The 16,578-nt window shown below is 39.7% G+C and overlaps 1 protein-coding gene and 1 pseudogene across 3 annotated transcripts; both read right to left on the reverse strand.

The window, feature by feature from the left end:
* Positions 1 to 3,438: 3,438 nt before the first annotated feature.
* Positions 3,439 to 6,660, reverse strand: LOC145787183 (zinc finger BED domain-containing protein 4-like; annotated as a pseudogene).
* Positions 6,661 to 10,081: 3,421 nt separating this feature from the next.
* LOC145787460 (zinc finger SWIM domain-containing protein 3-like) lies at positions 10,082 to 14,749 on the reverse strand. Of its 3 annotated transcripts, none has more exons than XR_014291401.1 (5): positions 13,386 to 14,749; positions 12,949 to 13,119; positions 12,642 to 12,794; positions 11,833 to 12,483; positions 10,082 to 11,372 (listed from the first exon to the last, which is right to left on the reverse strand). XR_014291401.1 is itself a non-coding variant. In XM_082599208.1 (4 exons), the coding sequence occupies exons 1-4, from the start codon at positions 14,683 to 14,685 to the stop codon at positions 12,107 to 12,109; spliced, it is 2,001 nt and encodes a 666-aa protein (XP_082455334.1). In that variant the 5' UTR covers positions 14,686 to 14,749; the 3' UTR covers positions 10,082 to 12,106. The 3 variants fall into 3 exon arrangements, 1 of the variants encoding a protein (XP_082455334.1); XR_014291400.1 differs by having other exon boundaries at positions 10,082 to 10,304; positions 10,430 to 12,483; XM_082599208.1 differs by having other exon boundaries at positions 10,082 to 12,483.
* Positions 14,750 to 16,578: the final 1,829 nt, after the last annotated feature.

Below are 16,578 nucleotides of genomic sequence, written 5' to 3' on the forward strand. Positions count from 1 at the left end.
TTGATGTTTCTGCTTCTGTTTTTCTGTACGCCAACAGTTCATTAAAATCGACGTATCAAAGCGGCAGTATTTTGTGTGTAGACACGTAAGTTGTGGTTTTGATAAAAACGCTTTGTTAATGTGCAGTTGTGAGAAAAGTTGTTATATGCGGCCGGCAGCTTATTTTTTTATTGACAACAGCAGCTCTAACGGCTCAATGGCCCAGTAGTTTGAGTTTCCCCCCTCTACGTTGATAGATGTGGGTTTGATTCCTCTCCTGGTCATACCAATGGCCTTTTAAAAATGGCACTACATTTCTACTGGGCACTCAGCAGAGCACCGTTGAGCACTCGGTGTCTGGTATAAGCCCACACCTCTGCGGTCTAAGCGAATTGCGTTCGGACAAGGAGTCCTCCTTTAAAAAATCGGCATTTGGTTGCGTATTAAGACGCCCTCAGCCTTCGTCCTAGGATAGAGCCCAAGTTATCCAACAATCAGTAGCTCCAGACACGAGTACACTATCAACAACATGAGCTCCACTGAAGTTTGGTTTCAAATCTTTATCCTCGGATTGACAAAACCTTGATTGGTGATTGATAGTTTCGCATATTTGCAGAGGCTTTTGACGCAGGGCCGGTTACCGAGATTGACAGAAGTTTTCTGATTGTTGTGGTTGCCAGGGAATTATTCCATCCATTAGGTACCGCTGAATGGAGAGCAGTCCATAGAATGCGTTGTTCAAGCGCACACCCCGAGAGTCGAACCAGCGCCGCTTAATCTTGAAGTTTCTTCGTTCACGAAGTCACGCGTTAACCAACTGAGCTATCGGGGCGAAGGCTGCTTGAGTTGGTCCGGTGACTCACAGGTTAGCAAGCGATTCAGCCCAAAAGTATCAATAGCGGTTTCAGTTTTATCTAACCAGATTTCTGTAATGTTTGAAATATTCAATGAGCGAAATGTGCCGATCCCGTTTCTCCATTCAGAATTCTCTGTTCCAACTGAAAAAACTTTCCGTCAACCTACAACTTCACTCTAGCTATGGTGGGTTGTCCTCGTCCTGAGAAACCTCTGGTACCGGTAGGTTGGTTATTCCTAGCAATTTCGCATATTTATAAGGCTTTGGCTACAGCCTACTTCTGCTGCAGCCTTGGGTTGATAACTTGTGCATTAAAATGATTGTCAGCAGCAATATTGAGTGTGAGATTATTGTAACAAGTGATTGTCCAACAAATGGAGACACCAGAAAGTCCCAACTGCGGTTTGAATTTCAAAAGTTCTATCTTCAATTAGCTCACTCTTGCAATAAACGCGCCAGGCAAGAAAATATAGTAAGTTATTGATGAATAAATGGTTCGCCTAAGACGACACGCAGCGGCGGGGGTCTGGGGGCCCCCCCCCCCCCAGAAAAATTTGAAAAATTATTTGAATTTGGTGCATTCTGAGTGCATTTTCAACAAAAATGTGGGTATGAATATTCCTGTAAAATGGTGCTGTCATGTCAGGTGACATAGCAAAAGGATAAGATCATGTTTTCTTCGGCATTTTTCGGAAATAAAGCTAACAAAGTAAGCCATTCTGAAATTGCTTCCACAAATTAGTTCAAAGAAACGTAAATCGCGTATACTTTGCGCGATTTGCAAAATTTATTGGTGTCTTTCTGTGTATCTAAAACAAGTCCTAGGGGGTGTTAATAGCAAGATGTCTTGGAAAACGTTATAAATTTCTAGAAATTTTTACATTTTCAACAAAGAGCTCAACTTCGGAATCCAAACTTGGAAAATTTGGGGGGACCATGGCCCCTTTCGCCCCCCTGCCTACGCTTATGAGAACGATTATATATGGCCGCTTACACTTCGGAAATACCAGTAGCCTAATGTTGTTCGCAAGGACAAGGGGTTGACACGTCAGTGCAGACATTTTGTGAAAGTGCAGAGAGGGAGTTGTTTTTTTGCAATCTTATTATTAGGTCGTCTTTCATGGACAGCCCTTAAGCCAAATATGGAAAGCTTTGGCTCCATGGCTTTTGCTTACTCCAGAAGAATTGATCCTAACATATTATTGATGAACTGATCTCTGGAATAATTTTTTGAAACTTCTATCACAAAAATGCTCCCCTACCGCGAAAATTATTTTTTAGAATTATTTACCTAGAGTAAAAATTGCCTCATGTTGTAGCTTAGGCTATTTATTTCGTTACTTTTTGTTTGTGCCATTTAAAGTAGGTAAAAATATTATAGCCTATGCTAGCCTTGGTTACTCTATTGAAATTTATTGTTAAAATAGCCTATAGTAAGCAGAGTTGGATCAATTAACTTACATTAATTTAGTTCAATTACAATTACTCCCTTGCAGTGGCGTACGCAGGGGGGGCATTGGGCCATGCCCCCCCCCCCTTAAAATGTTTTAGTAGTTAACGACGTAGATTAAGGCATTTAATATGTTTTGCATTGCTCTGTCAAAGCAATTAGGCTACTGTAACAATGTTGTTTTATAGACTAAGCCAATACGAAATACATGGCCCAATCCACCTACCCCCCCAGGTATGCCAATGTAGCATAGTGTTCTGTAAGCCTATTATAGTGATTAGTGAGAGAGAAATGGATAAAGTCTAAACTAAAACCATACTGGGATATCATGAAGACGTCTGAGATATCAATGGCCAGTGGCATAGCCAAAGGGGGGGGGGGGGGGGGGGCGGGGTTGGGCCTTAGGGGTTACAACCCCTCTTTGGCACGCGTGTGACGTCACGATATTGAGAATGCTGTTTTCAGTTTCTTTATGCTTGGGAATGATGGTTTCAGTCTAAAAAAAAACTTGCCTAATTTTAAACAAAACTGCATTAAAAGAGCGAGTTTTGCCAATACCAAACATTCAAACCTCTCAGCCAGGAATTAACAACAAGAAAACATAGAGACTTAGCTTTATTTCTGAAAAATGCCGAAGAAAACATGATCTTATCCTTTTGCTATGCCACCTGACAGCACCATTTTACAGGAATATTCATACCCACATTTTTGTTGAAAATGCTCTCAGAATGCACCAAATTCAAAGTAATTTTTCAAAAATTTCTGGGGAAGGCCCCCCAGACCCCCCGCCGCTGGGTGTCGTCTTAAGCGAAAACGCCGTCGGGCTTCGCCCGCCTGTCGTCAAAACCCTCCCTTTCAAAACTCCTGGCTACGCTACTCTCAATGCCCCCCCCCCCCCCCTTGAGAAAATCCTACGTACGCCACTGCGTCCCTTGAATGTTTCAATTACATTACAAATTACTCAGTGCTAAAAATGTCAAATTACAATGAAGGGATGCGTTTCGGCATGGCATAGACTACACACAGCCTACACACTACAGTCAAGCCAATGGCCACGTGTTTAAAAATCATTTAATAAAATTACAATTACTCGTAAACAAAACATTTTATTAATTAATTACAAATTATAACAGTTTGGTTCGTATTTACATTTTCACTTGCTCAAAACTGTTGGATTGCATTTGATGAACATTAGGCTGCGAAAAGTTTCTAGCCCCAGTAAGTTTCTTTTTGCCGTATAAAAGTTACCCGCAATTGAAAATACTCTTTCTGACGGGGCTGATGTTGCTGTTAGTCCCAAATAATCCTTGGCTAAAGAAGCAAGCGTGGGAAATTCTTCTGATTTCTTCTTCCAATACATTAATGGGTCTTCATCAAAATGCAAAATTTCTTCTCCCAAATAGCTATCTAATTCACTTTCTGAGTTTCTTGGTCTTTTGTTTTTTAAACCTTCTGCCATAAAGTTAAACAGGTTTGGCTTTTTTGAAGGATTTCCTTCCTCTGTGCTACAACTTTTTTCGTCCTTGCTGCCTAGTCTACTCGCCACATGAGTTTTTAGCAAACGTATAGCTTCTTCTTTTTCGACATCATCTTCAATCCACCTGTTTTTAAATCGTGGATCAAGAAGAGACGCAAGTCTGTTGTCTGGAGAATTTTTAAATGACAACAACCTTTTGGAAATAGAGGCTGCCAGTTTCTGGCAATACTGAAGATTTGAGTTTTTCAGCTGTTCCATTGCTTTCAGTAAACCAAGCACTACCTGACAAATGCAAGAGTACGTTACAATATTTTCTCCTTCAACTTGTTGCATTGCTTCCTTGAAAGGCAATAGCACACTCACTCACGAGCTCACTCAATGCCAAATAATCTTGATTCGTTAATTTTACCCGTGACTGGATCAAGGTGAGAGCAGCGTTAACTTCTTCGTGATCCTTTAAGACACTTTGCAACATAGCAAGCTGTGAATTCCATCTCGTCACATTCTGTGCTCTTAGCGTGATTTTTTTACGTTGCAAATAAAAGGTAGCATTAACAGATTTTCTTACTGAATTTACAATTTTTGCAACCTTTCCTAACTGCTTCCCAACGTAAGACTTAGTAAAATCCGAATCTTGCAGACAATCCTTAATACAAAGTTGCTGTGTATGAGCAAAACAGCTTACTCTTTCGGGTAAGTAAGCGAGAAGAGCATGTAAATCAGCACCCTCCTCGAGCACTTCTTGTTCAGGATCGGGATCCAAGTGTTTCTCATTGTCCTCATTGATTTCTTCAAAAATCAATAAATGAAAAAGGGGCGCCTTTCACCAGGCAAAATAATGCACAATAAACTAATTGGCGTTTCTTACAATAGAAGGGGTTTTGGAAAAAAGGACTGGATAAGGTGGTAGCTGAGGCGAAACACTACTAAATGTAATTGAAAGTGTAATTGAGCCAAATTTCAGCAAATTACAATTACACAGAATGAAAATGCCTCAATTACATTACAATTCCTACATGAAAAACTGTAATTAATTACATCAATTACAATTACCAATTACAATTGATCCAACTCTGATAAGACAGGCCAAACAATCAGGCCCGTAGCCAGATATTTTCAAGGGGGGTTTCCCAAATCCAAAAATAGCCTATGGACCTTTTGATAACACTTTCTTCTTTGCGTGTCCCCAATCAAGCAATCAAAACATAGGAAGTGGCAGTAGGCTACATAATATATAGACCAACAAACAAAACAAACTTCAAATTGTCAACATTACAAAAACGAAATACAGTAGAATTCGCCTATAGTGACACCTGAAGGGACCGCGGAAAAAGTGTCACTATAAGCGAAGTGTCACTATAGACGAATGATGACGTCGTTGATAACGTCACTTGTGCAGTATCTGCGCATGCGCATCCCATGTTGGTTTAATTCAAACCCAGTCAGCAAATCAATCCTTTATGGTTCAACCTCTGCATACGTTAAATCAATGTAAAAAGATGGATTTGCTGGCTGGGAACTGGCGAATGCTGATAAGGACAAAATATGATTCCAACTTAAACTGGAAATACACCGTAAAGTGTCCTTATACGGACATTTTTGAGCCCAAGGGACAGAAATGTGGTGTCACTGTAAGCAAAGTGTTCTTATACACGAAGTCACTATAGGCGAAGTCATTTCTATGCAAAACATATGGTTTGCAAACGGGACTTTGCAACAGGTGTCACTATAGGCGAAGTGTCACTATAGCCAAAGTCACTATAGGCGAATTCTACTGTAAATAAATAGGCAGCAAACAATTTTCACATTAGCAATAGCATATCTACAGGGGCGCCGGAAGCGGGGGGCAGAGGGTGCGTATGCCCTTTCAAGGTCATGTAAGCTACTGCACATTTTGCAGTAGGCTATAACAATTTCTGCTATTCGCTTTTAGCCTAAATTGTCGACGATATGGGAGGTTCTAAACCAGGGATCTGCAAATTTGGATAGCGAGACCACCCACAGTGGGTCGCAAAAGGGTTTAAACTTACTACAAATATAACTTGTATGTCAAAAATAAATACAATCATATACTCTTTGACGCACTGAGCTTCGTCTTTCCACCTCCCGCACAACAACGTGTCGTTGGTCCAACGTTAGACCATCGGAAACGTCCCGTGGGCCCTCCGTTGGTTTCCGACGTTGGCGCGTAACAAATTTGGCCAGCGGGCCACCTTGGGCGAATCGTCAGTCACAAAAATCGGTTGGTTAAACGTCGATCCCCCGGTGGCACACTGTTGGCCAACCCTTTCCCGACCATTTGCCACCTGCGACCAAACGCTTTCGTTGGTTCGACGTGGGATCCACGACGCAATTTACAACTATCCTCACTGTGGCGAAAAAAGGCTTGGCTAATCGTAGACCCAACGTTGATGCACTGTTGGCCAACCCTTTCCCGACCATTTGCCACCTGCGACCAACCTGACGACCAAACGCTTTCGTCGATTCGACGTAGAATCCACGACGCAATTTACAACTATCCTCACTGTGGCGAAAAAAGGCTTGGCTAATCGTAGACCCAACGTTGATGCACTGTTGGCCAACCCTTTGCCACCTACGATCAAACGCTTTCGTCGGTTCGACGTGGAATCCATGACGCAATTTACAACTATCCTCACTGTGGCAAAAAAATGCTTGGCTAATCGTAGACCCAACTTTGGTGCACTGTTGGCCGACCTGACGACCAAACGCTTTCGTTGGTTCGACGTGGGATCCACGACGCAATTTAGCCTACAACTATCCTCACTGTGGCAAAAAAGAGTTGTTTAATCGTAGAACCAACGTTAGTGCACTGTTGGCCAACCTACGACCAAACGCTTTCGTTGGGTCGACGTGGAAGACGCAATTAATTACTATCATCCTCTCTGGCGAAAACGATTTGGTTACTCGTGGGCCTAGCGTTGGCCATCATTTGCTAATCTACGACCAAACGCTCACGTTTTGATCTGACAAGGGTTAGACATTACGACCTCACCAAACCGAAAACGTTTCTTAACTTTGACCACATGGTGGCGTGTTGTTAACTCACTTTTTTCGAGTTAATCTGTGCTGAAAATGATGACCACGAAGACGTGGGATCGAGGCCTCAATTCGCAGTAAACCTTATCACTTACCATACTAGCATTCCACTCGGTACAACATTGCTAGAAAAGGCACTCATACAAGCAAAGAGTAGGACAGATGGCAGTTAAGTTTGTTTTTATTTCTAACCATCACAGCAAAAACAAAGAACATGCTAAATATAACAGCGGTCTAGAAAAGGGCATGAGGCAAATTAAATCAAATTTCCTGTCTTCCTCTTCTCTAACTTCTCAGTCCTCATCTCTTGCGTATTTCAGCCAGTCTGAAATAGCGGCAAGGATATTTGAATTTGTTGCTGTGGACAAGTTATGGGTTCTTCGTACTCCATCTAAAAATAATAATGTCATTGGGATAAATTGCCAATAGCTGGTCCAAACCAATATGTCTAGTGGAAAAGGTTGGTTGCTGAAGCCACGTAACTAACTCTAACAAGCAACTTTTTCCCATAAAGCAATGAACTAATCACACTGAAAAAGTTCTGAAAGTATCTCCCATGGATAAACTCAGAATTACATTGATTACAACAGTCTGGAAAAGAAAATGAGAATTATCCTGCTACAAATAAACTTTGAAATCATTTCTTCAAAGATTTTGCGAATTACTTCTATTACAAATACAAAATTATGATTTTTCGTCACTGTAATAAACACCTTTTTCATGCAACCTTGCATTAAATTAACTACAGAAGCTTTGTCTGTAGTTATTATTCATTAAAAACTGAGAGTTTGTTGAAAAAGAAACATAAGGTAAAGGGGTAAATGCTTAAGCTGACCATGCTTGTGCTTGTAGTGAAAAAGGATTATCGAAATCTGATGTAGCCTCATCATCATCCGTCATCACCATCATCCATCATCATCAGCCTATTCCTCACAAATAGAGCAAGTTTTCATCGACCTGAATATTCAAAACAATTTACTTTAAAATGTGAAAATGACCTTAATAACCTAACAAAAACTTGACCCAATAATTTAGTGTTTTTTTAGATTTTATGTTAAAACTAATTGCTTTTAATCAATTAGATCGTACCAAAATTGCAAAATTGCGATACAAGACAGTAGTCTGAGCCACAAAACTGGCGACATAAAAATAAACAAATTATTGAGGGTGAGCTTTTTTTATCAATGTAGGAGGAAACATTTTGCTTAACAGTGTCCATTTAAAACAAACTGACTTAAAATAAGTAATGGTATTGAATTGACTTTTCATTGATCTATTAAACAAGCATCTGGAACCTTTTCGTTACTTTCAGAATCCTTACAAAAAACGCACCGCGCAAGCTTGCTACAAAAAGTTGACTTCATCGAAAAAACAGGAGATAAGCTATTTAGTATTATCGAAACTAACACAAAAATCAATGCACTGCACAGTACACACCCAGGTGTGTCCTAAAATCTAAATTTATGAATAATTATGTATCGGTATTGCATTATAATTAATTATAGTAGGCTACTACATTGAACTAATTGAACCATCTCATGCTTTATCAAAAGGCTGTGGCTATTCTTACAACATATTGTAAAAATAGCCTCAGAGGCTATTCTTACAAGCACCACTCAAGCATTACGTTTGACATCAATATGCGCTCATGCGTGATCTGGAACTGGTATACAAGTCGCCACCCTGGTTAAAAAGGCGATGACGTCACACAGGAGGAATCCACCATAAAATGGTGGAAAAGTGGGGTGAAAATAGTCAACCATGACAAAAAAAAGCATGCAAGTGTCCGCTTTTACCTAATAGCTATGTAACACAGGCCCGAAAAACACCACATATCTCCTTAGAAAAGAGTTAAACTTGACCAAGTTTAACTATTTATCCGAAGAATACTTCTAAAGATACCAGCATTTAATCAATAATATATCTTTGTCGTTTCTGCTTCGATTTTTACAATTAAACCATTGCTGGAAAGCGCAAGCTATCGTTTATCCAAATGAAGGTCAGCCAGACTCTAAAAGTTAAAAATATTTCTTAGGTAAAGAGTTGAACTTGACCGACTTTAACCATTTATCCCAAAAATACTTGTAAAGATACCAGCATTTAATAAACGCTAATCTAAAGAACATATCTCTGTCTATTGACAAGCAAAAGTTGAGGTTGATAGCTTTTTCACAAAGCGAGCAACCGGGCTTCAAACACAAGCAAATAGCGCCCGATGACTCGTTGCATTTCCGAATCGAAGCAAGTATACAAGTCTCCCCGGTCTGCGATCATTATATGTCTTTATTAAATTAGTTGTAAGTTGCTTGTTTCTGCTTCGAATTTAACAATTGAACCATTGCTGGAAAGCACAAGCTATCATCTATCCAAATTAAGGTCAGCCAGACTCTAAAAGTTAAAAATATTTCTTAGGTAAAGAGTTGAACTTGACCGACTTTAACCATTTATCCCACAAATATTTTTAAAGATAACAGCATTTAATAAACGCTAATCTAAACAACATATCTCTGTCTATTGACAAGCAAAAGTTGAGGTTGATAGCTTTTTCACAAAGCGAGCAACCGGGCTTCAAACACAAGCAAATAGCGCCAGATGACTCGTTGCATTTCCGAAAAGCTAGGCTATTTACAAAAAGTGAATACCGCACATGTTAAACAAAAACTGTACATATTTTGAGCACAGCACAGTAACTGTTAGGCCAGATCATCACCCATGTGTCCCTCCTCTCCTTGCCTAGATGAGACCTGCCATTTGTCCTCGCAACCCTTTTTGTTTCCCGACCAAACTGAGAAGTTTAGAGTTTCGTTATTTGTTGGATGCAAATAGACGCATGCTTACATTTTTGACCACCTTAAAACACTAAACCAGTTTCTGCTCGACATAGCCTACAGTGTTCAATTTTTGTCCCAGGAATCAACTCTTCAAGCAATACTTTCCCTACTTTGTGTGCACTAACATCCTAATTTATATGCCATTGTTAACAATTGCGATATTCGTGAATTCATTTGAGGCTTTGGGTACCGGAATTAATATACTTATTTGAACTAGCAAATTCAATCCACAACACTTTCCACTAGGCTGTTACTTAACACTAAGCACGCATATGCGCTGCGATTTGTGGCCGTGTTAGCAACTGAAAAAAAGCCTTGGTGTGAAGATCACAGAATTGTTCAAAATGTGAGCTCAGTAGCCTATTACTGTGCTTGCAACTGCATGGTGCTATCAACGTGCAAAACAACTCGGCTCCAGGTCCCCTGCGGTCACAGACACGCATATTATCCCTGAATAGGGGGGTATCGCGTTTGCCATTCGCTCATTGTCGCCTGGTTTGATTGCAAACAAGTCTGTTCTATGTAGTTGCTTTCCTCATTGCGTCCAGTATGTCAGCACAATTGCTTTATCATCGCGAACGCCATTGTCACTTTTCCTCATCCACCTTTCCCAGGCTTGTTCGCGATGAAAGGCACAGAGTAACACGTAGCAATCTGCGGAACAAGAAGTCGTGGGCACTGAGTGGTAAAGTACAGTAGCAACTTAACAGTGACGACACAAATGCATGAGCAATGGAGACAGCACACAAGCAACGAAAATGTTAATGCAATTCACTAACTTGAAAAAACGCTTTCGATGGCCTTGATTTCCGCCTCACATTTATCGGTCATGAAAAACGAAGGGTTCCAGTTTTCTGACCACCCTTTTACAACAGAAAGTGCTTCTGCTATGTCCGAAGCTTGTTCATTTTGGATAATAAACGTAGCAACAACCTGGTAACCAACATTCGTTCTGACGCAAAGAAAAAATAGAGGAAGGGAATACTTGGACGTCTTGTAAGTTGCATCCAAGAGGCAAATGCCTTGGCCGCAACGATGCAACAATCGTATTATCTTCATCTAAGATGAGTTACAATCAACTAAATTTTCATCTTATGATAGTAGCCTACAGAAATAATATACGGTACTGTACGTAACATTGAAAACCACCAAGCCTACTACGTGAATATGGTAAAAAATAAATTGTCTCAAAAAGATTGGTTGTGACCCAAACCCTGCCTTTGGTTACCGCTGGACATGTCACTTGGTCCAATCAATAACACCACATAGGCGTATGGATTTGGCACACTAGATGGAAAAAATACAAAAGAGGTCAGTGAAGTAGGCTAGGCTACTCTGAATCAACAAAGCTTTTACACCTGAAAACTGAGTGTCTTTAAGAAACGAGATGCAAAGTTGATGAAACAGAACACATTTACATATGTTTATAGCATTTTTTGCAGTTAGTAAACCGTTTCCTCTTTTATGATGCCTAACCTCCACTTTGGTGAAAACACTGTGCTTTGCAGAAACCTTTTCAGAATCTTTGTCAACAAAGAAAAGGCTTATTATTGTAGTATGAATATCAACACTTAGTACACTAGTGAATTACAATGACAGGATGTTAAAAATCAACATTAACATGGCACCGTATGCTCGTTTCTGAACAACAACAAGCTTCGTTCCTGCTTTTGCTTCGTACTCTTCAATGGATCTCATGGCATCTTCAACTGAAGCCAACCACTTTCAACAATAAACAATTGATTTTTTACTGTTATAAACTTATGGATCTTCATCACCCATTTTTTGCCATAAGAAATCAAAGCATTTATGCCATAGCCTAAGATTACAGTGAAGAAATGTAAATACTACACACATGCAACAAATCTGGATTTAGCGAGTATAAGGTAGCTGATAGTTTGAAGCTCCAGTTTTTCTTCTTTCCTTCTACTATAAGTACTTCACCACATTTAGGTTTGTTTTATTCTGATGACAGCTCCTGATGAGTCAGTCAAAAAAAAAACTGCAGCTTCGAGCTACCTTTTACTTGCTATTTTCAAGTTCTGTACCACCATTTGCTATGAAAGAGTTCAACATACGTATACTAATTGTGTTAAGTTGGAAACAGTAAAATAGTTGAATATTGATGAACTGTTGAAGGTCTTGTTGGACCGTAGTATATTGCAGCAACTACATTACAAACCTGTACTAGTCCATGACTTTCAGCCAACTCTCCCAAAGAATGTTAAATGTCCTAAATGCATCAGAACTTTTAATGCCAGGATTGGACTCATTAGTCATTCAAGAACACATCGTTAGCGTTTTATGTGAGGACCATTGAAGAAACGATTTTTATCAAATGTTACAAGTTTCAAGCATAACGCGTCAAGGCCAATAAGTCTTTTCGTAGTTCACGGTTTACATAACCTTGGTTTAATTGACAAAGCGAGATTGCAGTATCACCTGAACATTCAATGTCACTTCTCCATAAGGTTGCATTTCCTGCAGAACCAAGACTTCGTTTTTGGCGGCATTGTTCTACCAAGACATCTCAGATGGTGCCAATCCAGACACGAGTCGCACATGATGCTGTCGCCTGCATCAAGATCTAAATAACAGGAGATGCACAACCAGCGGCCTTTATTTCGCAAAGTGGTCAGTAGGTTCTCCATCAACGTCCAACCGTCAAAAGAAAAATGTCTTCGCACAGAAGCAATGGCAATGTTTTCATCTAAACACTTCATTGGAATTCTTTCGGGCAACGTTTCAATTTCATTTTCTTCGATCAGTCGATCGCTGAATGGACGCAAGACCTCTTCTACTACCTCAGAATCGACAAACCAACTGAGTATTGCTGAAAAATATGACCATGGGTGACTTTGTTTGATGTAGCCTACGTACGCTTTGACGTAGCCTATCGGCTAGGCAGACCCACAGAAGTCAAAGTGTAGTTTTTTAAACTAACGTAGGCTATAACAAAAATGAAGTCACACAAACATAAATGCAACAAACCTGCTTCTTTCTGAAAAGACGACTTCAGTCTGAATGAAATTGGTCCGCTCTTTTTTTGTCTCTTGCGTGGTAACCCAATGACTGTCAATCCAGCTCCTTTTGGCCTGCCACGTTTCATCATCTTCGGTGGAAATTTAATTGATCCTGCATCATCTGTTAATAAACACAACGAGAATCGAATATAGGCTACAACGTAGAAAACATCACTATTTCAACGTTTTTATTAAAAAATTAATAAACATAATGCATTATGCAATGCAAGAAAAAACAACTAATCAGAAATGAATGTTTCAGAAACAGCACATACTTGTAAAAGACTGAATAGAACTGGACGGTGTCTGCATCATAATCGCACTGGTATCAACGGTCGACAAGACGTCACCGGGTGTGTGCTGTAAAGTACTGTTTGAGACCGTAGGAAATACAATTCCAGGATCATTGCTGGAAGATGTTGCAGCAGCACTTCCAGTATCAGTGCCTGAAAAGGATCATGCAGTTGTTCACAAAAGCAGAATTACTGAGCATCTGCAACCTTGTATAATCGTAAATTAGTGCGCAACTGCGCATGCAGTACATATTAGCCCACATATTGGATAGCTCAACGCCATAAAAATCATTGCTCAAAAAAAAATTGACTGCAAAATCACGACGCAAGTTGCAGTAACTAACCCATATCTCTTCAGATATTTGAAAAAGTAGGCTAGTTTTTCTGATTTAGTAAATAGTGCTAGCATATAGGCCTACCTTTCTGAGTTTGACCCAAAAAGTTCACAACTTGGAATTTCTTTCCTTCCTGCAAGAACTCTGCAATTTGTCGTAAATTATCCAGGTTGTATTGGAATTCATCCATTCCTTGTTCAGATATCATTAACGCAATCTTCTGGGAAATATCTTGAACACGGCGATACTTTTGCTGTTCTGATAAAACACATCTTCTTTGAGGCTTGTTAAGAATCTCAACAGCTGGTAATGTGGATGCAGGACCGTTGTCCAGTGAGTTTCTTGTCAGGCGATGGGATTTAAGAAAATATTGCATTGTCCACCGTTCTGAACAAAGATTGGGATTGTACTCTGACATATGGAGCTGCCTTCTAACTGCCAAGACATGCCTACAAGGTAGCAGCATTGATGATGTGAATCCACAAGGACATGCTGTTGTTGTGACTGCCAATTCCCCATGGACACGAGATTTTACTATGGCAGAATCATTCAAAATCTCTGACATGACAACCTTTTCCGCTAACTTGAATTGTTGTTGCACATGAATATATGCAAATGGTGTCAGTAGCTGTTGGTATTGTCTCTCCGCCACACTTGAAATCGCATCAATTGGAACCTTAAGGAAAGCATTTGACGCTTTGTGGTCACGTTCGGTGGAAAGAGATTGGATACATGCCATCAGATCTTTAAAAAACATGGTCATTCCTGAGTATCTTGTTATGACACTTTTCAACTTTCCATTGATGGATTCCAGTCGATTATTAGTTCTGTTCAAAAAATTAGCTTTCAAGTTGCTCAGTCCATCCACCCATTGATGTCGAATAGCATGCCAGTTATCGTTATAATATGTTGTGACAGCAATTGGGACTGTGTCAACGAATTGGTTATACAGTAAATTATAAGCTGACTCATTTTTGGCATTTGCCAGTTTTCCTAAAATTTCCAGTGATACCTGCCTTTGGGCTGAAGAAATGCCTAATTTTTCCATGGAAACTTCTCTACGAAAAGTGCGAAGGGTATGAAAATAGCAAATTAAAATTTCTGCAGTAGGCAGCATTTTCATCATGGCATCCCGCTCTGCCATGTCTTTGTCAGCCATTACAACCTCCACTTTATCCCAAGCTGGATTGTGGAGTTTAAACTGAGTTAACAGCTTGCTGATGGTCAGTTTGTCTTCAGTGGCTACAAGCCACAGACACACAATTTCACTCTGACCTAAGCCATCAACATTCAGCATCACATATAATGGCATTCTCAAGTCATTAAGTTTGTAGGTTGCATCAATCAGCAGCATTTCGGGATATGCCGCAAAGGTTTCCCGCATGTCTTTCGTTTGAAAGTATATCGCCTGCAATTGTTTGTCATCATCTGCAAACACATCTACTGCAGCACCTAAAATGAAAATAAACTGAGGATTAGTATACCCTACAAAGCAAGAATCTTGACAATCCTGGGCCAGACTAAAATAGCGCAAAACAATTAGGCCTATTAGGCACTCCATCAGATTTAAAAGCAAAAACATCAACTTTTAGTGAAATTTGTTTTCTATTCTATGTTATTTTAATTATTGGCCAGAGGAAGGATGTTTAGGCCTTTGGTAATATTTACATCATATAATCAATGTTCCAACTGAGCGGTTGTATACCACTCTCACCCCATTCTCTAAAAGATGCCACATTGCAATGCTTAGGGTCCGTTAAAAGGATCCATTAGGAGTAAACTTTTACGTAGATTTCAAATTTAGCAATGTTTTCTATTTCTATCCACTCAAAGTAGAATTGTTTCAAGATATTGAAGACCTTTGATTGAATTCCTTGATCCCGCTTTCAATCTTACAATCCCCATAGCGCCTTATGTTGCAACAAAAATCTTTGGAGCATGAGTTTGGGAAAGTAGAATGAATTCTTGTGAAGAAAATGAAGCAAAAAATACTCTCAATTGACCCTTTATAGCTCAATGTTGCAAATTTTCCACACGTTGTAGGGTACTGCTAATGTTCTGTGTTGGTTATACTAGACAAACGTTTTCTGAATAGAAAAACGTCTGAAAATTAGATATTTTTCTTGTGTAGCCTACTATGATGTGCGTACTGGTAATCCGCAGTTTGCTGCAGTAGACGGAGTCTATTGACCGGTAAACCAGGCGGTCAACACTTTAAATTGAACTGGCAATGGTGAGATTGAACCCACGTCATCGAAATAATTCATCTGCAGTCTAAACCATTACGGCAAGAGGTCAATCGCGAATTGCTTAATTGACATTATATCTGAAATGGTTCAAGAAGAATGCTCACAATATCATGTGACACTCAATCTGCAGCAGCGACCTGTAGATTGCAAATATGCCTACGGTGTTGACCAATGTTACAGGCAACCTGGTAGCCTATTCTTGCATTGCTGCAGTACTACAATGATGCAAAAAATTAGATTTTTCCAAGGTCATGACCCTGACCACAGCTTGCACACACACATCCGGCTCTAGGCCGGAGTCACATCACCTCCAGTACGGAGCCAGAATTTGACCGGAACCGGAGCTCATTCTATCACTACTTATCATACTGCACATAGAAATTAGAAAGTCATCTCTACTATTTAGCATGAACATATCTTGTACTGTATAACAGACAAAAAAGTTTTGTCTGTCGACTAACCTTTTTCTTTGTTCATTTCATTAATAAGTTCATCATAGGTGTTTTCATACAAAGGTAACTGTTTTGCGGCAATATTATGCAGATCTTTAAGAATAACTGTTTTTCCTGTAGAAGCTGGAATGTGCTTTTGTACCAACTTTTTATTTGCTTTGGTGGCAAGCATTTCTCCGATCACACTTCTTTCTGTTTCATTTAATCTTCGTTGTTTAGGCATCAAATTAAATGCATTCTGAAAAATAATTTATATGCACATAATCAAGAAAACGACATATCTTTTGACAGGTGTCCAACCCACAGAGATGGGCAAGATCACCAGGTTTGGTGAATCGGCGGCTTGAATATGACCAGTTTCGCACAAACTGGTCATATTCAGCATGTGCGTAGTCATGCGCGCAAAGTGAAATGACCACTTTACCGTGTCTTACGATGAAGTCAAGATCAGAAAAACTGTCTTGCAACATTCTTAACGTGTTTTAGTACAGTAGCAAACAATATTTGAACTTCAAGTGTCATAATCAAAATGCAATTATACACGAAAAGTAATTTTTTGGATAGAGGGGGTTTTGG

This window comes from Aplidium turbinatum, chromosome 18, assembly GCF_918807975.1.
Source record: "Aplidium turbinatum chromosome 18, kaAplTurb1.1, whole genome shotgun sequence".
Lineage (NCBI taxonomy): Eukaryota > Metazoa > Chordata > Ascidiacea > Aplousobranchia > Polyclinidae > Aplidium > Aplidium turbinatum.